General features: G+C 40.4%; 1 protein-coding gene and 1 non-coding gene across 2 annotated transcripts; one reads left to right on the forward strand and one right to left on the reverse strand.

The window, feature by feature from the left end:
- Positions 1–9,474: 9,474 nt before the first annotated feature.
- Positions 9,475–21,952, forward strand: DBR1 (debranching RNA lariats 1). Its single transcript, XM_004003309.5, has 8 exons — positions 9,475–9,803; positions 10,649–10,773; positions 13,086–13,166; positions 15,208–15,293; positions 16,344–16,568; positions 20,112–20,192; positions 20,449–20,594; positions 21,067–21,952. Exons 1-8 carry the CDS (start codon positions 9,607–9,609, stop codon positions 21,758–21,760), a joined length of 1,635 nt encoding a protein of 544 aa, XP_004003358.2. The 5' UTR covers positions 9,475–9,606; the 3' UTR covers positions 21,761–21,952.
- Positions 12,813–12,917, reverse strand: LOC114111067 (U6 spliceosomal RNA). The gene has a single exon (XR_003587195.1). It is a non-coding gene; the product is annotated as a U6 spliceosomal RNA (small nuclear RNA).
- Positions 21,953–24,164: the final 2,212 nt, after the last annotated feature.

Here is a 24,164-nt window from a genome sequence, read left to right on the forward strand (position 1 = left end):
CGCAGGCCCCCTGCACTGGGAGCGCAGTCTTAGCCACCAGACAATCAGGGAAGTCCACAAAATGCACTTTTTATAACTAGGTAACTGCTACGGCTGAATTTCAACTTACAAATATAGAAGAAATGATGAATTTGAAAACCACTCTTTTGACAACCATAGGAGTTATAATTGAGGCAAGAATCAACAATGAATGCTCAGACTAATTGGGAGAAATATGATGAAAAACAGAACCTCCCCACAAGTTACTAATGATATTAGGTAAACCTGATGGATGGGCTTCCCTGGTGGCTCAGACGGTAAAGCGTCTGCCTGCAGTGCGGGAGACCTGGGCTCGATCGCTGGGTTGGGAAGATCCCCTAGAGAGGGAGATGGCAACCTACTCCAGTACTCTTGCCTGGAAAGTTCCATGGACTGAGGAGCCTGGTAGGCTACCGTCCGTGGGGTTGCAAAGAGTCGGACACGACTGAGCAACTTCACTTCCAAACTTGATAGATACCACTTTATTATAGTGATTATAATTAATAATACCACTAGTGAGATAAATAGACATCCCATGGTATTATTCACTGAAAGGGATATAACATCAGTTCTGTGATATTCCTGCCAACATCAGACAAACCTTGAGGGACATCCAATAAAATAACACATCTATATCCTTCAAAACTGTCAGGAAAGACAAGAAAAGCTGAAAAACTGTTATAGGTTAAAGGAAACTAAAGTGACATGACACTTACTAAACGCAATTTGTGTTCTAGGATTGAATCCTGAAAAAATAAAATTCCTCTCTTGCTACATAGCACATAAACTGGGACACTGGCTAAGTGGGAACAAATTCTGTGGATGAGGTATCATTGTTAATGTACTGATTTTGATAACTGTACTGTTATGAAGAAAATATCTTTGTTCTTAGGAAACACAGAGTGAAGAATTTAAGTGTAAAAACGGAGTCACTGTGGGTTAAGCAACTGTTTTTCTTTAATAATGAGAAAAGAACTCATTTAGAGAATAATTATCAGAAGACCAAGGATCCTGGAAATTAATTCAATCAACAAAATGTACTTACTAGGTACCTACTATGTGTCAGGAACTGTGGTCAGGGGTGGTAATACAATTAACAAGAGAAACATATTCCCTGTAATCCCAGAGCTTTCAAAAAGGGAAAGAGAGGAACTTCCCTGGCTGTCCAGTGGTTAGGACTCTGCTTCCACTTTCCACTGCAGGGGACATGAGTTCAATCTTACGGAACTAATATCACACTTGTGGCACTGTCTGGGGGGGGGGTGGGGTGGGGAAGAAGAAAGACAAGTCATTAGGATGTAGAATGTAGGATGACTAGTGAAAGGGTGTGGGGCTAAGAGAGGGTCTACGAGGAAACCTCATCAGGACTAAAGTCATAAGAAGTTCTTCTGGTAGAGGTGGCTCCCAAGCTCTGACCTAAAGGGTCAACAGAAACAGACCAGGCAAAGCTCTGGGTGCTGCTCCACACAGAGCTTGGCTTTTCCATAAATATTTGTCTAATGAAACAATTAAGACACCACTTCTCTGCATTTAGCTGTGGAAACACTGACAGACCTTCCAAGATCAATGGTAGGATGAGGACCTCAATTATTTATAGGAAAAGAGACACTATAAAACCAACAGGGCTTCAGATGGCTTACCATCTTCTGGATTACTGGGGACTCCAAATTCAGACTTAAATTTAAGAAAGTGGGGAAAACTATTAGACCATTCAGGTATGACCTAAATCAAATCCGTTATGACTACACAGTGGAAGTGAGAAGTAGATTTAAGGGACTAGATCTGATAGAGTGCCTGATGAACTATGGATGGAGGTTCGTGACATTTTACAGGAGACAGGGAGCAAGACTATCCCGAAGAAAAAGAAATGCAAAAAAGCAAAATGGCTGTGTGAGGAGGCCTTACAAATAGCTGTGAGAAGAAGAGAAGCGAAAACCAAAGGAGAAAAGGAACGATATACCCATTTGAATGCAGAGTTCCAAAAAATAGCAAGGAGAGATAAGAAAGCCTTCCTCAGAGATCAATGCAAAGAAATAGAGGAAAACAACAGAATGGGAAAGACTAGAGATCTCTTCAAGAAAATTAGAGATACCAAGGGAACATTTCATGCAAAGATGGGCTCAATAAAGGACAGAAATGGTATGGACTTAACAGAAGCAGAAGATATTAAGAAGAGGTGGCAAGAATACACAGAACTATACAAAAAAGATCTTCCTGACCCAGATAATCACGATGGTGTGATCCCTCATCTAGAGCCAGACATCCTGGAATGTGAAGTCAAGTGGGCCTTAGGAAGTATCACTACGAACAAATCTAGTGGAGGTGATGGAATTCCAGTTGAGCTATTTCAAATCCTAAAGGATGATGCTGTGAAAGTGCTGCACTCAATATGTCAGCAAATTTGGAAAACTCAGCAGTGGCCACAGGACTGGAAAAGGTCAGTTTTCATTCCAATCCCAAAGAAAGGCAATGCCAAAGAATGCTCAAACTACTGCACAATTGCACTCATCTCACATGCTAGTAAAGTAATGCTCAAAATTCTCCAAGCCAGCTTCAGCAATACGTGAACCATGAACTTCCAGATGTTCAAGCTGGTTTTAGAAAAGGCAGAGGAACCAGAGATCAAATTGCCAACATCTGCTGGATCATGGAAGAAGCAAGAGAGTTCCAGAAAAACATCTATTTCTGCTTTATTGACTATGCCAAAGCCTTTGACTGTGTGGATCACAATAAACTGTGGAAAATTCTGAAAGAGATGGAAATACCAGACTGCCTGACCTGCCTCTTGAGAAACCTGTATACAGATCAGGAAGTAACAGTTAGAACTGGACATGGAACAACAGACTGGTTCCAAATAGGAAAAGGAGTACGTCAAGGCTGTATATTGTCACCCTGCTTATTTAACTTCTATGCAGAGTACATCATGAGAAACGCTGGGCTGGAGGAAGCGCAAGCTGGAATCAAGATTGCTGGGAGAAATATCAATAACCTCAGATAAGCAGATGACACCACCCTTATGGCAGAAAGTGAAGAACTAAAGAGCCTCTTGATGAAAGTGAAAGAGGCGAGTGAAAAAGTTGACTTAAAGCTCAACATTCAGAAAACTAAGATCATGGCATCCAGTCCCATCACTTCATGGCAAAAAGATGGGGACACAGTGGCTGACTTTATTTTTCTGGGCTCCAAAATCACTGGGGATGGTGATTGCAGCCATGAAATTAAAAGACACTTGCTCCTTGGAAGGAAAGTTATGACCAACCTAAACAGTATATTAAAAGCAGAGACATTACTTTGCCAACAAAGGTCTGTCTAGTCAAGGCTATGGTTTTTCCTGTGGTCATGTATGGATGTGAGAGTTGGACTGTCAAGAAAGCTGAGCACAGAAGAATGAATGATTTTGAACTGTGGTGTTGGAGAAGACTCTTGAGAGTCCCTTGGACTGCAAGGAGATCCAACCAGTCCATCCTAAAGGAGATTAGTCCTGGGTGTTCATTGGAAGGACTAATGTTGAAGCTGAAACTCCAATACTTTGGCCACCTGATGCAAAGAGCTGACTCATTTGAAAAGACCCTGATGCTGAGAAAGATTGAGGGCAGGAGGAGAAGGGGACGACAGAGGATGAGATGGTTGGATGGCATCACCAACACAATGGACATGGGTTTGGGTGGACTCTGGGAGTTGGTGATGGACAGGGACGCCTGGTGTACTGAGGTTCATGGGGTTGCAAAGAGTCGGACATGACTAAGTGACTGAACTGAGACGAAAAGACACCTACACCCCCACCCCAAGCAATAATGACCATAATAGGCAAATGAGTTTGAAAATGGAGATGTAAAGGTGACAAGTTAGGCAAAGTAAATCCAATCTTCACCATTTACAAGATGGGAATGGAATCCAGAAGTCATCAAACCTATAAACAAGAAATATTGCTAGCTTTAAATAAAAAAGTCTGATGAAATCAGGAAGTCTGATGGAATGTCTGACAGGTTAAAAATGCAGAGCCTAGAGCCGCCACAGAACTCTTTTTATTAATATATCTATGTGATGCTTGCCTCTCTAGTTTTCCCACCGCAGACTTGCTCACTTGTTTCTTGCAGTTAGCCTACCACCATCAGGTGTAGTAGGTGCCACACCCACCTAGTTCAATTACAAGATACAGATAGCAGGGATGGATGTTTTATCTTGATGTATAACATTTTATTTATAAACTGACTAGAAGACTCATTGCCCAGACAGCTCCAGAGCTCATTCCCTTATTTCATGAAGCTCAATTTCACCCTATCAACATAGTCTTGCAGAACCACCCTATATTCATTAAGTGCCCTACTCCTACCATAGCATTTCCGATTCCCTCACTCTGTTCTAAATCTTCCACCTTTTAAATGCAGTTCTTTCCTGTGTCATTTGTTTTTATTCAACTCTTATTTGGCTGGATTTCATTGTCAAGTCATATTTTTTCAAGAGGGGCTCATGGGTATTGTCTCCTTGGAGGCCTTTCATGGCTGAAAATATCTTGCTTGTTGCCTTTTACTTGAATGATATCTAGGCTGGTATAACATACAAGAATACAGAACCCATTTTAGGTATTTTAAGCAAAAGGATTACAAAATTATTGGGTTAACAGGGAGGGAATAGTTTACTCCAGATCAGGAACAGCAAGAAGTTTACCATCACTAAATGAGCTCAGGGTGCTGAGCTGCCACAACTGTTGCCAGAGCCAGAAGAGAAAAGAAATGGTTTTTACTTTTCTACTTTCTAACTTTACACAAATGTTTCTCATTTGCAAAACCTAATCCAGACTTCAGCTGGCAAGGGACTGTAAGAAATGTAGTTTCTTAGCCTCTAGCCCCTGCAATACATGAATGGGCAGATACATATATTTCTAAATAGTTCAGTGTGTGTTTTCTAAAAACAAGGGAATCCTTTATGTACCCATAGTAAAATGATCAAGAGCAGGAAATTAACACTGATACAGTGCTATCTAATTTACCGATTTTATTCAGATTTTGCAGTTATCCTAATTATGCGTTTTTATAGCAGCACATAGCATTCAGTTCTCACAAAGCTTCAGTATCCTTTAGTTTTTAATCTTTCTCAGTCTGTCCTTGTATTTCACAACAATCATATTAAAAATAAAAGACAGGCCAGGTAGTTTAATATTTTTTGTCAATTTCAATTTATCTCCTATCTTTCAAGATTAGATTCAGGTTATGCATTTTTTTCAGGAATACCACAGAAATAACATAAGTCATCTCAGGAGGCACATGATGTGGATTTGTCCATTCCTAGTGAGATTAACTTTGATCACTCTATTAAGTGGTGTCTGCAAGGTTTCTCTAGTGCAAAATCCCTTTTTGTCTTTTTGTTTAAAAAAAAAAAAAGGTATCTTTTGGAAAGCTACTTTGAGATCATATAAGTGAAGTGAAAGTCGCTCAGTCCTGTCTGACTCTTTGTGACCCCATGGATTGCAACCTGTCAGGCTTCTCTGTCAATGGAATTCTCCAGCCAAGAATAAATGAGTGGGTTTCCATTTCCTTCTCCAATAATTGAGATCATATAAATAGCTTCAAATAATAGCTGTGTTGAGACTATATAAGTATCCTTTGTGTGTGAGTATGTGCGTGTGTGTGCAGTCACTTCAGTCGTGTCTGACTCTTTGCGACCTCATGGATGGTAGCGCTCCAGGCTCCTCTGTCCATGGAATCCTCCAGGCAAGAATACTGGAGTGGGTTGCCATGTCCTCCTCCAGGGGATCTTCCCGACCTAGGCATTGAACCCAGATCTCCTGTGTATCCTGGATTGCAGGTGGATTCTTTACCGCTGAGTTACCAGGGAAGCCCTATAAATATCCTATTACTCTTCAGAGTTTTTCCCAGTTGTTTTAACATTCATGTGAGAGTTGGACTGTGAAGAAAGCTGAGCGCCAAAGAATTGATGCTTTTGAACTGTGGTGTTGGAAAAGACTCTTGAGAGTCCCTTGGACTGCAAGGAGATCCAACCAGTCCATTCTGAAGGAGATCAGCCCTGGGATTTCTTTGGAAGGAATGATGCTAAAGCTGAAACTCCAGTACTTTGGCCACCTCATGAGAAGAGTTGACTCATTGGAAAAGACTCTGATGCTGGGAGGGATTGGGAGCAGGAGGAGAAGGGGACGACAGAGGATGAGATGGCTGGATGGCATCACTGATTCGATGGACGTGAGTCTGAGTGAACTCCGGGAGTTGGTGATGGACAGGGAGGCCTGGTGTGCTGCGATTCATGGGGTCACAAAGAGTCGGATACGACTGAGCGACTGAACTGAACTGAACTGAACTGAAAATTCTTACTTGAAACAGTGATGATGATGATGGTAAATGGTAATTTTTAACTCCAACTTTCCTTCTATACTTATCAATCAGCATTCTTATGTAAATGTGAGCTCTCTTTTCCTACTTACTTGTTTATTCACTTACTTCTGCCAGGATGAAATAGTGTATTCTTACTTTATTCAACAGGCTAATGTCTGTTACTACAATTATGCATTCTGTTGTTGAAATTGTTTCAGATTTGGCTTGTAAGAAAACCTTCAGTCAACGACATTTTGGTGTTCCAGATTCTTTGAGTACTTCCTGTTTTCATTTTCTTTTTGTCTCTTTATTTTTTAAATTATGAAAGTATGATAACACATTTATAGGAGACTTGGAAAATACAGAACAGAGTTACATACAGTTCCACTATATATTACAATTATTTTTAAGTAGATAAATTAAGACTTTTAGTTGGAATTTCACTATCAAACTCTTAAAAACTAATAGAATGAATATAAAGAAAAGTAGAAGGATACAGTAGGCCTAAAAAGCACAATTAGGTGAAAATACAATTTTCATACAACAGTAGGATACAAATTCTATTCAAGTTCCCACAGACTATAAAATAGGGGACATATCCAGGGACATAAAACAAGGTGCAAAAATTTCATGGTTTAAAGGTATTGAAATCCTAGAGTCTGTTCTCTTATCACTGTAGAATTATGTTGGAAATTAATATCAAAAGATATTTGAAAATAACTCACATATTTTCAAGGAGCACACCTTTGTTTTATGGCACAAGATGATCCAGGCTCATGTTGTACTTTCTCTGCCTTGGAATCAACCACTTCAACAAGCAGACTTGATTTAGAGGAGAAAGGTCTGATTGTATCTACAAAGTTTTTAATTAATATCTGCTCAGCTTTACCCTAGATTAGGCTTTTTTTTTTTTTTTTTTTTAGCATGCTTCCATAGTTCACATGTGGTTTCTTTTTTCGTCTTGCTCATCATTGAGTATCGGCTTCCCTGGTGGCTCAGAGGCAAAGAATCTACCTGCCAAGCAGGGGACACTGGTTCAATCCTTGAGCCAGGAAGATCCCCTGGAGAAGGAAATGGCAACCCACTCCAGTTCTTGCCTGGGAAATGCCATGAACAGAGAAGCCTGGTGGGCTACAGTCCACTGAGTCACAAAAGAATGGACATGACTTAGTGACTAAACAAAATGAGTACCTCTGTCTAGATATTGTCTTTACTCTAACAGAATCAGTATTCTTGACTGGAGAATTCTCCTGGTGGGCTACAGTCCATGGTGTCACAAAGAGTCAGACACAACTGAGGGACTAATATATATCTGCCACATTACCCACAGATTCCATTCCTGGCCATAATCCAAGGAGAAAAAGTGCTATGTCCACCAAAAGATTTTACAAAAATGTGCATGGTGGCTTTATTCATAACAGCCCAAGTTAGAAACAATCCAAATGTCCTTCAACAGAAAAACAGATCCATGAACTGTGGTATGTTCACACAATGGAATGCTACGCAGTAATATGAAACAGCATACTATGGCTATATCTATCCATAGTAAAGATGATACCAAACCAAACTTGGGTCTGCTTGCCCATTTCTAGTCAAGCCAAACCTATTGGTTGTGATGAAGGAAAGAGCAGCAATTATTGCAGGACGCCAAGCTGGGAGTCCAGATAGCTAGTGTTCAAAAGATCTGAACTCCCTGATGGCTTTCAGGGAAAGATTTTTACAGACAGGGTGAGGGAAAGGGTTGTGGGGTGCATGATTAGCTCGTGGACATTCTGACTGGTTGGTGGTGAAGCAATCAGGAGACATATCATCAACCTTCTGGTTCCAACCAGCCTGAGGTCGCTGTGCTAGTGGACAGCATACAGTTAACTTCTTCCACCCAGGGTTTCAGTATCTGTAAAACAGTTCAAAGGATATGGCTCAAGATAGTATCTATAATAGTTCTTGGGGAACTAAAGGTCCTTGACTTTGTTTAACAGCTAAACAATTATTATTTTGTCTTGTTTGATTGCTTCCCTTTGCTTCCGCATTTTCTCACTTTAATTAAATTTATTCTTTGGATTTTGGGGTAGACCTAGGAGGCTAGCCTCTCTACAAACAAGGTGTGGGTGGAGGACATTATGGGGGTTGGGGGTGGTGTGGTGGTGGTGTGGTCCTCTGCCCTAGGAAGACCCCACAGTGTCCTCCTGCTCGGTTATATAAGATTCATGAACGAATTTCACAGATATTAAGTGAAAGAAGCCAGACTTAAAAGAATACATAATATACACTGACATTTCTATGAAATTTAAAAACAAGTAAAGCTGATGCATCATGTTAGAAGTTAGAATAGAGTCTTAACTACTGGATCACCAGAGAAGTTCGATTAGATTAATTTTCTTGATTAAATTTGCCATAAGGGCTTTATTTGTTTACTTGTCTCTGCCTTGGGAAGATCCCCTGGAAAAGGGATAGGCTACCCACTCCAGTATTCTTGGGCTTCCCTGGTGGCTCAGACGGTAAAGAATCCGCCTGCAATGCAAGAAAACCCGGGTTTGATCTCAGGATGTTCGATTCTTTTCTTGATTAAATTTGCCATAAGGGTTTTATTTGTTTACCTGTTTCTGCCTTGGCCACTAATTCATCAATTGTCAGTCTGGTCCTTTTCCCTCCTGGATGTTTTCGAGACGTTCTTCGCTTTCATTGAGTTTGCTGTCTAGTTATGCAAACAACTGGTAGGAAAATGAAGAGTCCCTGGCCCCCTTTGAAAAAAAAACAAACCAAAAACCTGATAATTTTAGAAACTCTTCGAAGAGATAATTTCAAAATCGTCAGTGGGTTTTTATTTTAAATTTGTTTTTATTTTGTAGTGTCTTTTAGAAACCTTTTAATTTCTAATCATTTTTAGGCAACTATCTTTGCCGTGAGGGGTACACCCTAAGTTTGGTTTCATATTATCAAACTACACTATTTTCGGGAATGTTTATTTTACTATTCTGGTTTTAATTTCTAGCATCTGTCAATCTGTTCGGACTCAAAACCCCGCCGAGACAGGCAAAATCCGAGTCTATTTGAAAGTTCCCTGGAATCCCTGAGTGGATCTTGCCCGTCCGATCCCTTTCTCGCGAGATTTGAAAACCGGAAGTGAATTATATTACTGGAGAGTCAATTGCAGGAGGCGGCATGTCAGGAAAGGCGGGCGGCTGCTGATCTCAGTCTGGTCTTCGCTGTCTGGTTCTGGTTAAGGGGTGGCGGGCAGCGCTCCCCTCTACGGACTGGCAGGATGCGCTTGGCTGTGGCCGGCTGCTGCCACGGCGAGCTGGACAAGATCTATGAGACGCTGGCGCTGGCGGAGCGGCGTGGCCCGGGGCGGATAGACATTCTGCTCTGCTGCGGCGACTTCCAGGCAGTGCGCAACGAGGCCGACCTGCGCTGCATGGCCGTGCCGCCCAAGTACCGCCACATGCAAACCTTCTACAGGTGAGGGACGCGGCCCTGCCCGCGGTACGAGGTGTGGGGCAGCCAGCGGTGGGGGCTGGGTTCCAAGTCCGTCTGCCTACCACTGACCAGCTGTCTCTCTTAGTTCTCGTTTCTCGCCTTTGTTCACGCTGTGTATCTATGAACTGGCGCTTAGTAAATGTCACTTTTCTTTCCATTCTTCTGTTTTATTTGTTTCGAAAGGGATCTTAGCCTGCGAGGGACACCTGGAGAAAGAAACTGACAGGTTCTTCTACCTCACTGCTTGATAAGACTCTGAGACTTGTTCATTTAATGATCCAAGAGTTTTTATTGGATCCTTGCTGTGTGCTAGTCCTTGTTCAGGGCTTGCCCGATGGCTCAGACGGTAAAGAATCCGCTCGCAATGCAGGAGACCTGGGTTCGATCTCATGGGTTGGGAAGATCTCTTGGAGGAGGGCATGGCAGTTCACTCCTTTATTGCCTGGAGAATTCCGTGGACAGAGGATCCTGGCGGGCTACAGTCCATGGGGTCACAAAGAGTCGAACACGACTGAGGACTAAACACAGCACGCACAGCGCAGTCCTCATTCTAGAAACTAAGGTTTTAACAGTGAACCGGCAAAAGTTTTTGACCTCACTGAACATACTTTGGCTTGAAACCCAAAGTGGCAGCTCTTCATTCTTAAGGAAAAGGATGGGGAATTCGTTTAGAAAGAGCTTTTAAAGTTTTTATGATGAGCTCAGATTTTTTCCCTTGAGATCATTTTGCTTTTCTGCTGTGACTAATTGTATAGGCGTGCCCACTTGCTTTTCTCTGTCTCTCTTTTCTGCAATACCAATTGACAACTTTTAACCTTATGTTCTAGGTATTACTCTGGGGAGAAAAAGGCCCCAGTTCTCACGATTTTCATTGGGGGAAACCATGAAGCCTCAAATCATTTGCAAGAGTTACCCTACGGTGGCTGGGTAGCACCAAACATTTATTATTTAGGTATGTGTTTATGGTTAATTTCTTGGTCTGATGGCATAGAAGAGCCTGCCAGGATTTGTATATCAGTTGATTAGCATCTTGAGATGTGTGGTGTTTGGGGACTCTCTTGATTTAAATAGTTAATTATGAAAATTTAACTAAAATAATTCACATAAGTAGGCAATCTTGAGAACATGCCCATGCATCATTTAGTGCTTTAAGCAATACTTAATGTAACTGCAAAGAGCTTCCATACTATTTGCATTCTTTTTATTTTTTCCTATTCCTCTTATTAAATTAAAGAAATAAACTTTTAATAATGGAAATTATTAAACATTCATAAAATAGAGAATAGTATAGTGAATCTCTGTACCTATTAACCAGCTTTAACAACGATTATCATACTGCGTTCCTTCTTTTAACCCACTCCCCACTAAACTCTTTTGTGGGAGGAGGTGATTGTAGTATTTTAAAGCAAATCTTAGCCATCAGATTATTTCACCTGGAAATACTTTAGCACATATTTTTAAGTGATGAAGACTTAAAAAATACCACTACTACAGTACTAGGATTTTACCAATTATCTATTATTATCTGTTACCTAGTTTATGTTCATATTTCCCTGATTATCACAAAGAAGTCTGTTTTACAGTTGACTTATTCACATAGGATCCAAACAAGGTCTGTGCATTTTATTTGATTGTCATGATTCTGAAATCTCATAACTGTCCCTTGTCACTTTCTGCCGCCCCCCCCCCCGCCCCCCCCGCCCCCCCGCTGCCCCATGCTATTTATTTGTTGAAGAAAATGGGGAATTTATCTGGCAGTAAGGCTTTCCTGCTTTCTAGGTTTAGCTGACTGGATTCCCTCGTGTTGTTTAGCACTTCTTTTATCCTGTGTGTTCCCTGTAATTTGTTTCAGGTTTATAACATATAAATCCATCATAGAACATTTTTCCCTATTTCCCCCACCCTCTCCCCATATTCCATTAGGTACCAAGCTTCCCAGGTGACTCAGTGGTAAAGAATCTGCCTGCCAATGCAGGAGACATGAATTTGATCCCTGGGTGGGAAAGACCCCTTGGAGAAGGAAATGACAACCCACTCCAGTATTCTTGCCTGGAAAATCATATGGACAGAGGAGCCTGGAAGGCTACACAGTCCATGGGGTCACAAAACAGTGGAACAGGACTTAATGACTGCTGCTGCTGCTAAGTTGCTTCAGTTGTGTCCGACTCTGTGCGATCCCATAGATGGCAGCCCACCAGGCTGCTCTGTCCCTGGAATTCTCCAGGCAACAATACTAGAGTGGATTGCCATTTGCTTCTCCAATGCGTGAAAGTGAAGTTGCTCAGTAATGTCCGACTCTTCGAGACCCCATGGACTGCAGCCTACCAGGCTCCTCCGTCCATGGGATTTTCCAGGCAAGAGTACTGGAGTGACTACACAACAAAACAATTTCCCTCTTCACACATCCTGTCTCATTTGTTCCTCCCTCTCCGCTCAGTCTCTTGCCTGATTTGCTTCTAGTCCCCTCTCCCTAGTCCACCTTATATATAGATATACATATATATATATTTTTTATTTTATTTTTTTACTTTGCAATACTGTATTGGTTTTGCCCTCCATTGACATGAATCTGCCACAGGTGTACAAGAATTCTCAACCCTGAACCCCCCTCCCAACACCCTCCCCATATCATCTCTCTGGGTCATCCCAGTGCACCAGCCCCAAGCATCCTGTATCCTGTATCGAACCTAGACTAGTGATTCATTTCTTACATGATAGTATACGTGTTTCAATGCCATTCTCCCAAATCATCCCACCCTCTCCCTCTCCCACAGAGTCCAAAAGTCTGTTCTTTACATTTGTGTCTCTTTTGCTGTCTCGCATACGGGGTCATCATTGCCATCTTTCTAAATTCCATATATATGTGTTAGTATACTGTATTGGTGTTTTTCTTTCTGGCTTACTTCACTCTGTATAATCAGCTCCAGTTTCATCCACCTCATTAGAACTGATTCAAATGTATTCTTTTTAATGGCTGAGTAATACTCCATTAAAAATATGGAACGCTTCACGAATTGCGTGTCATCCTTGTGCAGGGGCCATGCTATCTTCTCTGTATCGTTCCAATTTTAGTATATGTGCTGCCGAAGCGAGCACCACCTTATATATTGTTGGCATATTTCTATGCAAAAGGGTAACCTCATCATGATACTTAATTTTCACATAATTTTAGGACTGAATGGTATTCTTGACCTCTAAACTGTTAAGTTAGTAATGAGATTGCTTTTTCCTATAGTAATTTTATTTAATTGTGTAATTTTTCAGGTTTGGCAGGAGTAGTAAAATACCGAGGAGTAAGGATTGGTGGAATCTCTGGTATCTTTAAATCTCATGACTATCGAAAAGGTAATATTATCCTTTTTTTAAAAAAACACAACAAAAGACGTTACATTCTTTTTTAAAAAATTGAAGTATACTTGACTTACATTGTTACATTAATTTCAGGTGTATAGCAAAATGGGTATTATTATTCTGAAAATTGTTTTAATTTGTTCTTATTTATTTTTAGTATTATTTTAAAGTTTTTATTTTATTTTTGGCTGCGCTAGTCTTTGTTGTGGTGGGAGGATGTCTCTAGTTTCATTGTGGGGGCTTCTCTAGTTGTGGCTTGTCGGCTTAGTGGCCTCATGGCTGTGAGGTCTTAGTTCCCCAACCAGGGATCAAACCTATGTCTCCTGCTTTGGAAGGTGGATTCTTAACCACTGGACCGCTAGGGTGGTCCCCTGAGAATTGTTTTTAAACTTTAGAACTTATATGCCACAGAGTAACTTAAACAGAGTATATAGTTTGACTTTTTCATTGAATTTCTTCTATGAATCTGCTGCTAAGTCGCTTCAGTTGTGTCCAACTCTGTGCGACCCCATAGACGGCAGCCCACCAGGCTCCCCCATCCCTGGGATTCTCTAGGCAAGAACACTGGAGTGGGTTGCCATTTCCTTCTCTAATGCATGAAAGTGAAAAGTGAAAGGGAAGTCGCTCAGTCGTGTCCGACTCTTAGCGACCCCATGGACTGCAGCCTACCAGGCTCCTCCACCCGTGGGATTTTCCAGGCAAGAGTACTGGAGTGGGTTGCCATTGCCTTCTCCGTCTTCTATGAATAGATTTGTTAAATTTATAAAATATTATATACATATGAAAACATACAGAACATTAGAATGTATCATCTGTGTATACACCATTTAGTTTTATTTGGTATTTTGCCATTTTTAGTTTTGATTTTTAAGAAAAAAAGTGCAGATACAATCAAAATTCATTGTTTGTCTGTCCTCAATCCCATCTCTCCCTTTTTTTCCTTTCTTACTTCACCAGGCAGTCACTATTCTGAATTTGTTTTTTATCATTCACTTGACTATTTTATGTCATTACCATATCAGTTAATAGCTTTAAACATTGTATTATATAGGATGCTTTAAACTTCATTATAAGTGTATCATTTTACATATATTTTTCTGCCACATGTTTGTTTATATGTTTTTGAAATCCATGTTGATACATATAACTGTATTCATTTTAACTTGTGAATAGTATTCCATTGTATAAGTATACCACACTGAATCTGAATGAATCATACCTTGATTTTAAAGAAATAGCTTGGATTCCCATTGATTTTAAACTTTCATGAATTAAATTGGCAGCTAAAATTTATATCCTCAGTATAACTGTTAAATTCAAGTCTGTTCCTTGCTGCCCTGCTCCCTGTTGTAAACTGTTGGAACAGGTCTACAAAAATAGGCCACCTCATATGTAGCAGGTGTAGATGCAAATAGAAACCACTCTTTGGAGGATAATTGGTAATATCTGTGGAAATTATACAAGTATTTTGACTAAGGAATTCTACTTCTAGGAATTTATCTACAGATATAGTCCACAAGTACAAAATGATATAAACAAATTTATTTATTTCAGTCTTCTTTGTAATAGCAAAAGATGGGAACTAGTGAAGTATATCATGATATAGGGACTTATTTGGCGATCCAGTAGTTAAGACTCCAAGCTTCCACTGCAGGGGGCTTAGGTTTAATCCCTGGTCAGGGAACTAAGATCCCACATGCCATATGCCAAATTCCCCATCCATCCTTCCCTCACTCTTCTTTCGCCTTCCCCTATACCTTTCAGATGGTATCTTTCAAATCTTAAAACTATGTGAATAAGCAGTATATTCCAAAATTAAATATAATTTAATTTAAAAAATCAGAAGCCCCTCTATTCATTTAGATTTATACTTTGTAATTACTTATTAGAAAATACCAGCATTTTGAGAGCAGGGTTTTTCAAATAAAATTTTAAAGAACCAAAAGTATTGACAAACATCAGTTTTGGAGAAGTATATGTATATATTTATATTTTCAGTATTTAAAGGAGTTGAATACAACGTCTCTTCTTTAAGGTCATTTTGAGTGCCCCCCTTATAATGCAGCTACAATAAGGAGTATATATCATGTGAGAAATATTGAAGTCTACAAATTAAAACAGGTACGTAAAAACTATACTATGGCAGACTTGAAAAAATGTAAAGAAATTGTGTACCAGAATGTATTTTGATCAGTTTAGTCTACTACTTCCAAGAAGAGCTTAATTCTGTATTTCTAAAATTTGGATCTTGAGTTGGTTTTAGGAGGTTTCCAGATGAACATTTATAAATTTTTAATGGCTATACATTTATTTTAGTGATTAATAATAAAATATTTGATCCATGATTTCAGCTACTATTTCTTAAGGTAAAGCTAAAGAATACATATTGGAAAAAAGTGATAGTTTACAGAAAGTATTACTTATTTTAAATAGTGATATTAAATAGAAAATAATAGTGATAATAGAGGAAATGGGAAAATCATGAAGGTGATATTGAAACACTGGCTTAATTGGAGAGTGGGTGAAACTGGGTTTTTGTTTGTGATCCCATTCAGTGCCTGGGCTTCCCCTGTGGCTCAGCTGGTAAAGAATCTGCCTGCAATTGGGAGACCTGGGTTGGGAGGATCCCCTGGAGAAGGGAAGGGCTACCCACTCCAGTATTCTGGCCTGGAGAATTCCATGGAATGTGTAGCCCATGGGGTCACAGAGTTGGACATGACTGATGAGCTAGCAATTTTCATCTGTGACAGTTCATATAAATGTCACTCAGATTCTGTGAGATAGATATTACTCAGCTTTGTCACACTAAGGGTGAGAGGCCAAGGCTCAATTAGGTAAAGTTACCTGCCGGAGACTTCCCGCACTGTTCAGTGGTAGAGTCTGCCAGGCTGAACTGAGCCTGGCAGTCTAATCAAAGTGTGTCTACTGAGCTGCTTTGCCATAGAAAATAAGGATCATTTATGAGGTAGAGAGAAAGTTATTTCTCTTTGCTTTAATGAGTGAGTAGCTCAGTATTTCTGTAACTTCAGTAAACAAAGTGTCCCTAGGATGAATTACACTGAAATCTAGAGAACTCCGTGGGTAAATGGTGTGGTAGCTGAAGGAAGGCAGGGAATTCCTTTTGTTTAATCTCTTTTTAATAGCTTGCTTTCTTTTCTTTTTCTGTTAAAGCTGAAGCAGCCTATGGACATATTCTTATCTCATGATTGGCCAAGAAGTATCTATCATTATGGAAACAAGAAGCAACTTCTTAAGACTAAATCTTTTTTCCGACAAGAAGTGGAAAATAACACACTAGGAAGTCCCGCTGCCTCCGAGCTTTTAGAGCACTTAAAACCTACTTACTGGTTTTCCGCCCACCTCCACGTAAAGTTTGCAGCCTTGATGCAGCACCAGGTAGGAACCAAAATGTTTATTCTTTGATTTAATAAACGCTTACTGAACATCTATGGGCACCATGGGCACAGTTGGGAAGTTTGCGAAAGAAATCAAATGTAAGTTTCCTTTTGTGAGTAACTCAGCATCCAATCGGGAGAAGGGACAAGCAGTCAATTATTGAATAGTATAGTAAGTCTGTGATAAAAGTACTAGGGTACTTTGGGAACACCTAAACCAGGCCATGGTGAGATGGGGATGTGGACAGAGAGATGAAGGGATAGAGGAGGTTTTCTAAAGGAATTGATGTTGCCAGGAAGAAGCAGGTTATCAGGGTAATCTAGGCCAAGGGGCCAGTGTGTGCACAGGCTGTAAGTCTGAGAGTGTGGCCTCTTTGGGGAAGCATAGTTGGTCTCTGGGGCTGAGGCACAGGGAGAGAGAAAGCTGGAGAAAGATCATAGCTGCCTTCCAGCCATGCTCTGGAGTTTGGGAAAGTTGGGAGATAATGACATCAGAGTTTCATTTCAGAAGGATCAGTTTGGCAACAGTTTTGTGTGTGGGTTGGAGTAATGTAAAGTGGGAGACAGAGGGGGCTATGTAAGTAAAAGATGAGGTTCTAACCTATGGCAAAGAGGGAACACAGAACGAAGCAGGCTCCAGAGAGATTTTGGAAGCATAATCATCAGGATTTAGCGACAGAGGGAGGAAAACTCCCAGAGTGCTCCTTGAGTAGCTGCATAGCTGATTGTGCTTGATGGCAGGTAGATAATGTAGACTTTGTTGCTGCTAAGTCACTTCAGTTGTGTCCGACTCTGTGTGACCCCATACACGGCAGCCCACCAGGCTCCCCTGTCCTTGGGATTCTCTAGGCAAGAGCACTGGAGTGGGTTGCCATTTCCTTCTCCAAGGCATGAAAGTGAAAAGTGAAAGTGAAGTCGCTCAGTTGTGTCTGACTCCTAGCGACCCCGTGGACTGCAGCCCACCAGGCTCCTCCGTCCGTGGGATTTGCCAGGCAAGAATACTGGAGTGGGGTGCCGTTGCTAGGCTATTATGGAAATACATGGTTCTTCCTTTCACCTCCAATTCTGACTTAATTCTGACTTTCCCATAAAGTATTCCCTAGGGAAAATGTTTAGAAAATGCTGGGTTAACAGAGATACCTTCTCAGAAGCTTCTCTAGAATTTCTGAGCATCTTTGTTATTTCTTTGGCTGCACTGGGTCTTAGTTGCAACATGTGGGATCGCGCGTGGCACTTGGGCGTCTCTCTAGCTATGGTGCATGGGCCCCAGAGCGTGCTCTCAGGCTCAGTAGTTGCAGCGTGGGCTTAGTTGCCCCATGCATGTGGGAGCTTATTGCCCTAACCCTAACCCCTGTGTCCCCTGCATTGGAAGGTGGATTTTTTAACCACTGGACCATCTGGGAAGTCAACCTGAGAGTCTTTAATGTCCTAATGGGCATCACCTTTCTCCAGGATCGGGGATGGGGGTGTGCAGCGCTTCCTGAACTTACTGGACCAAATCCTCTTCAGTGGTAGAGGTGTACTTCAGTGATGCTCCTCAAACACAGTCTGGAAGGTTCTGTCTGAAAACATGCCTGTGGGCCCTCTCTGATTCTCACTCTCCAGCTTCACTGGGGGAAGGAAGTGAGGTGACCTCTTTCATTTTCCTTTGGGCTGTTGCCAGCGTGATTATCCTCACCTCCAAATCTTCTGTTTCTGTCAGTCACCTGCCCCGCATCGCTGTTAATCTCTTCTGGGCTTGTGACTTTCTTGGACTGTTACTGAAGCACCTGACTTGATACTCCCCCCCCCCCCCCCCCCCCACCTGCCCAACTCAGTCTTCTGGTATCAACCTCAGGAGCTTGTGTCTCTGAATTAAAGCTATGTTTGATCCCCTTTTTCTTGGCATCTCTGACTTCACCAGTCTTCTGTTTGAGCTCTTTAACCAACACCAGAGATCACCTTTCCTTAGAACCACCCTGCTTCCCGATCTGCCGGTGGTCTCTGTGCCTCCCACCACGGAATCAAAACTCTCAGCAGGGTGTCCAAGAGCTTGCTTCACTGCTGTTCTTAGTGAGTCACTTTTTACTTCTTCCAGTGTGACTTTGATCTTTGTGATCCCCCATGTTGCTTTCTGCCAGTTCACTTTTTAAAAAGAGCTTTATTGGATTTTTATTTCCATATCAAAAAATTCACCTGTTTTAAGTGTAGAATTCAGTGATTCTTAGTAAATTTCCTTTGTGCAAACATCATATATAATCCAATTTTAGAATGTTTCCATCATCCCAAAAGATCCTTTGTGCCTCTTTCATGTCAATCTGTGTTCCTGCCCTCAGCCCCAGCCAACCACTGCTTTTTATCTCTGTGGATTTACCTTTTCTGAACATTTCATATAAGTGGAATCATAAAATAAATAGTCTTTGGTTTCTGATTTCTCTCTTTTACTTGCTTTGAGAATCATTCTTGTAGCGTGTGTCACTATTTCTTTCATTTTTATTGGTGAATATCTACTTTGGTGTTATATCTAAGAATCTTTGCCTAACCCAGGGTTACAAAAATTTTTTCCTATTAATTCTACAATTTTTATGGTTTTAGCTCTGCCAATTTACTTTTAAACTCATCTCTTGTCTGGTCTTTAACCTTTGTGTTATACGCTTTGGTTTGTGTGTATTATTTGCTTTAACATTATCATTACCACCATTACTTTCTGCTGTGACTACTGTAAGGACTTTTTTTCCTTTTGGCTGTGCTGGGTCTTCGTTGCTTTGCCCGCTGCTGCTGCTGCTAAATCGCTTCAGTCATGACCGACTCTGTGCGACCCCAGAGACAGCAGCCCACCAGGCTCCCCCGTCCCTGGGATTCTCCAGGCAAGAACACTGGAGTGGGTTGCCATTTCCTTCTCCAATGCAGGAAAGTGAAAAGTGAAAGTGAAGTCGCTCAGTCCTGTCCGACTCCTAGTGATCCCTACCAGGTTCCTCCATCCATGGGATTTTCCAGGCAAGAGTGCTGGAGTGGGGTGCCATTGCCTTCTCCTTGTTGCTTTGCCTGGACTTCTCTAATTGAGGTGCACAGCTTTAGTTGCAGTGTGTGGGCTCAGTAATTGTAGCACCCAGGCTTAGCTGCTCTGTGGCATCTGGGATCTTCCTGGACCAGGAATCAAACCTGTGTCCCCGGCACTGACAGGCAGACTCTTAACCACTGGACCACCAGGGAAGTCCTCTTGTAAAGAAATTGAAACCCAGAGAATTTAAGTGCCTTGCTTACCATTGTACAAGTAGAAATAGAGCTAACTTGTTTTGGAAAAGTAACAGTTGTTCCTTTAGCACACAACTTAGAGGTATGGGTAATAAAGATTATTTCTATCCTATTCAATGTATGACTTGCCTGAGATGATTTTTTAAAAAAATTTTTAATTGGAGGATAATTGCTTTCCAATGTTGTGTTGGTTTCTGCCATGATGAACATGAATCAGCCATAGGTGTACATATGACCTCTCCCTCCCCACCCCACCCACCTGAGGTGATGTTTTAACATTCTTTATTAAATCATGGTTCATATTTTCTAGACCATGGATAAAGGACAATCAACCAAAGCAACCAAATTTCTAGCCTTGGACAAGTGCTTACCACACAGAGACTTTCTTCAGGTAAAGAGAAAATGAAATAACTTGGCCATGTAGTTTGCTTTTCCAATGATTAAAAAAAAAAATTACTAACTATTCTTTCGGAATTTATTGTTGCTGTTTGTAATTTATATATTCTGAGATTTACTCTGGGAATGTTTAAGTTACATTAATGTTTTTACACTACTAAATTAAATTCCTAAACTGTATTGTTATATTGACATTCCTAGAATATAAGAATAGATATGTATTTCTTAAAATTACCAATTTCTTCCTGTAGGTAATAGAAGTAGAACATGACCCCAGTGCTCCTGATTCCTTGGAATATGATGCTGAATGGCTCACTGTTCTCAGGGCTACTGATGATCTTATTAATGTGACTGAGCGCCTGTGGAATATGCCTGAGAATAATGGCCTGCATACAAGGTAGGTCTGGCCTTATTTAGGATTTGCTGTCTCCAATGTATGCACAGTTTTTGTCCCCTCCACCTTGTTATAATTTTTTTAATCGAAGGAGTTATTGTTCAATGACTATCAGAACAATTCAGAGTTTACCGACTGGTATGAAAACTGCATGTTTTCCATCTAAGAAATCCAAGAAAATGGACTGCTGAGCACCAGCTCTAATAAGTGTATAAGTGCATCAAACTGTAAGATGGTGGAGATTTGGTTTGCACATTAAAATAATTTGTACTTGTTTTAGGGCATGAGTTAAGGTCAGCTTTTTCTAAAAATTGTTTTAATTTAAAAAATGGCCCTTTGCTAAGTTAACTATAATTTTATTAATTTTGAACTGTGGTTAATTTTTTAATTATTTCACCTGCAGTCCATAGTTAGATCTCATTATTTATTGCTGAGGTCGATAAAATGTAAAAAGCTATTGTTTTGGACTTTTTAGATGGGATTACAGTGCGACAAAAGAAGCTATTAACGAAGTACTGGAGAGATTGAATCATGACCTCAAAGTTCCAAATAACTTTAGTATAACAGCTGCTTGTTATGACCCTAGCAAGCCACAGACACAGATGCAGTTGGTTCATAGGATCAATCCTCAGACGACTGAATTTTGTGCCCAACTTGGCATCACAGACATTAATGTCAGGCTTCAGAAGGCCAAGGAAGACCAGCACTTGTGTGGTGACTATGAAGGGCTGGATGACGTGGAGGGTAATGACTCTGGAGAAGACCCTAGTGAATATAACACAGACACATCTGCCCTGTCCTCTATTAATCCAGATGAGATCATGTTAGATGAAGAAGAGGAGTATGATGATAGTATTGTAAGTGCACACAGTGACGTGAATACACCGTCTGTAGAACCGTCTTCTGATCAAGCTTCTGACTTTTCTGCAAGCTTCTCTGACATCAGGATCTTGCCAAGTTCCATGACTGTATCTTCTGACGATACTTCAGGTTCCCCAGTGTGCAAGGAGGGGAATTCTGGTGACCCTGTGGAGGTGGGGGATGGAAAGGACTTAACCACGGTGCCATTGAAGAGGCTGAGTGATGAACATGAACCTGAACAAAGAAAGAAAATCAAGAGAAGGAATCAAGCCATCTATGCCGCAGTGGATGATAATGATACAGCCTGAGACAGTTTACTCGTCTTAGTATTATATGTAGATACATGATTTTTAAGACTATATTTTTAGAATTGGATCTTTGACTCAAGACTTAAGTTTGTAATAATGAAGTTACATAAGAAGATTTTAGTTAGGTATAGACTTTATCTTTAGAACTTTGTATATTTCAGATGAAAAAGATATTAAAATCTCATATATTTACTTGATTGAGTACCGCTTTTTCTGAGAACTTATTCACTTTAATTTTTTTTGAGCAAGCACTTACTGAACACATACTTTGTACCAGGTACTATTCTATAAGATGGCACTACAAGGATGAGTAAGACAAGGATTCTTGCCTTCAGAGAGTTACTACCACTATAAGTATTTTGGTGTATAAAATATGGCATATTTATATATTTTTTTACAGAGTTAAGTCATTATTGTATCTATATTTATATGTGCTCTCTTTTCATTTGTTATAAATATTTTCTCTGGTCAGCTCTTCAGTTCAGTTCAGTCACTCAGTCGTGTCTGACTCTTTGTGACCCCATGAACTGCAGCACGCCAGGCCTCCTTCTCCATCACCAACTCCCGGAGTTTACTCAAACTCATGTCCATTAAGTTGATGATGCCATCCAACCATCTCATTCTCTGTCATCCCTTTCTCTTCCTGCTTTCCATCTTTCCCAGCATCAGGGTCTTTTCAAATGAGTCAGTTCTTCACATCAGGTGGCCAAAGTATTGGAGTTTCAGCTTCAACATCAGTCCTTCCAGTGAACACTCAGGACCGATGTGCTTAAGGATGGACTGGTTGGATCTTCTTGTAGTCCAAGGGACTCTCAAGAGGCTTCTCCAACACCACACTTCAAAAGCATCAATTCATTGGCACTCAGCTTTCTTTATAGTCCAACTCTCACATCCATACATGACTACTGGAAAAACCATAGCTTTGACTAGATGGACTTTTGTTAGCAAAGTAATGTCTCTGCTTTTTAATATGCTGTCTAGGTTGGTCATAACTTTTCTTCCAAGGAGTAAGCGTCTTTTAATTTCATGGCTGCAGTCACCATCTGCAGTGATTTTGGAGCCCCCCAAAATAAAGTCTTCCACTGTTTCCCCATTAATGTCTCAAATATAATTGAAAATGAAGAGGGTAGATAAGATTTCAGGAAGTAAGTACTCAACATTGGCAAACATAAAATTGTATACTTATTTGTTGAGATTAAACCTGTTGACATTTACGTATTATATTTAACTTTAATTTTAATGTAACTAAGCTCATGTGCTACAAATATTGAGCTTATGCTTTAGAGCCTGGGAGCCGCAGCTACTGAAGCCTGTGTGTCCTAGAGCCCATGCTCTGCAACAAGAGAAGCCACCACACTGAGAAGCCCTTGCACTGTAACTACAGAGTAGCTCCCACTCTCCACAACTAGAGAAAAATGCCGGCCCAACAAAGATCTCACAGCCAAAAATAAAATTATTGAGAAAACATTTTTGTAATAACCTATAAAGGAATTTTAAATAGAATATATATATATGTATGTACGTACATGAAGTGAAATGAAAATCACTCAGTTGTGTCTGACTCTTTGTGACCCCATGGACTATACAGTCCATGGAACTCTCCAGGCCAGAATACTGGAGTTGATAGCTTTTCCCTTCTCTAGGGGATCTTCCCAACCCAGGGATCAAACCCAGGTCTCCTGCATTGCAGACAGATTCTTTACCAGCTGAACCACAAGGTAAACATATATATATGCAAAACTGAATCACTGTGTTGTATACCTGAAACGAACATGACATTGTAAATCAACTACTTGAATTAAAAAAATTGAAAAATGTATGATCTAACACCACATTTAAAAAGATAAAAGTTATTACTAGGGATCAAGTTGCATCAGTGCTGCCTCTCATGCTACATAACAGGTTACTAATATTAAAGAGTGTATAAAGATCCATGTGGAGAAGCCGCATTCTGTTCTGTCTCTGGTTAGAATGCTTGGGCCACCAGAGGATATTGTCACCCAGCCCTTGGGTCAGAACTCATGGAACCCAAAGGCTGTTCCAGGATCCCATCCTCCCACAGCAGTTGAAATTCAGGAGCTAATCTAGGAGAATGTGCTGGCATTTGGCTTCCGTCTTGTTAACATCTGATTTGAAAAATGTCTTAGACTTTGGGGGTTTTATCTTTATTGCTTTCCATCTTCTTGTTTACTTTCTTTTTTGAGTTGAATAATTCACTGATTTTAATTCTCACATAAAATATTTAAAAACTATGGATTTTCCCCATCACTGATTTAATTAAATTTCCATAAACTCTGACAATTATTCTTTTTCAGAAATTTTTAATAAAGTTTAAAGCAGAAAGTAATTAGATGTAAAATAAATAATAGAGTTGATAAGTGCTCTTTCTCAAGAAAAAAAAAAA

This window comes from Ovis aries, chromosome 1 (assembly GCF_016772045.2).
Source record: "Ovis aries strain OAR_USU_Benz2616 breed Rambouillet chromosome 1, ARS-UI_Ramb_v3.0, whole genome shotgun sequence".
NCBI classification, from domain to species: domain Eukaryota; kingdom Metazoa; phylum Chordata; class Mammalia; order Artiodactyla; family Bovidae; genus Ovis; species Ovis aries.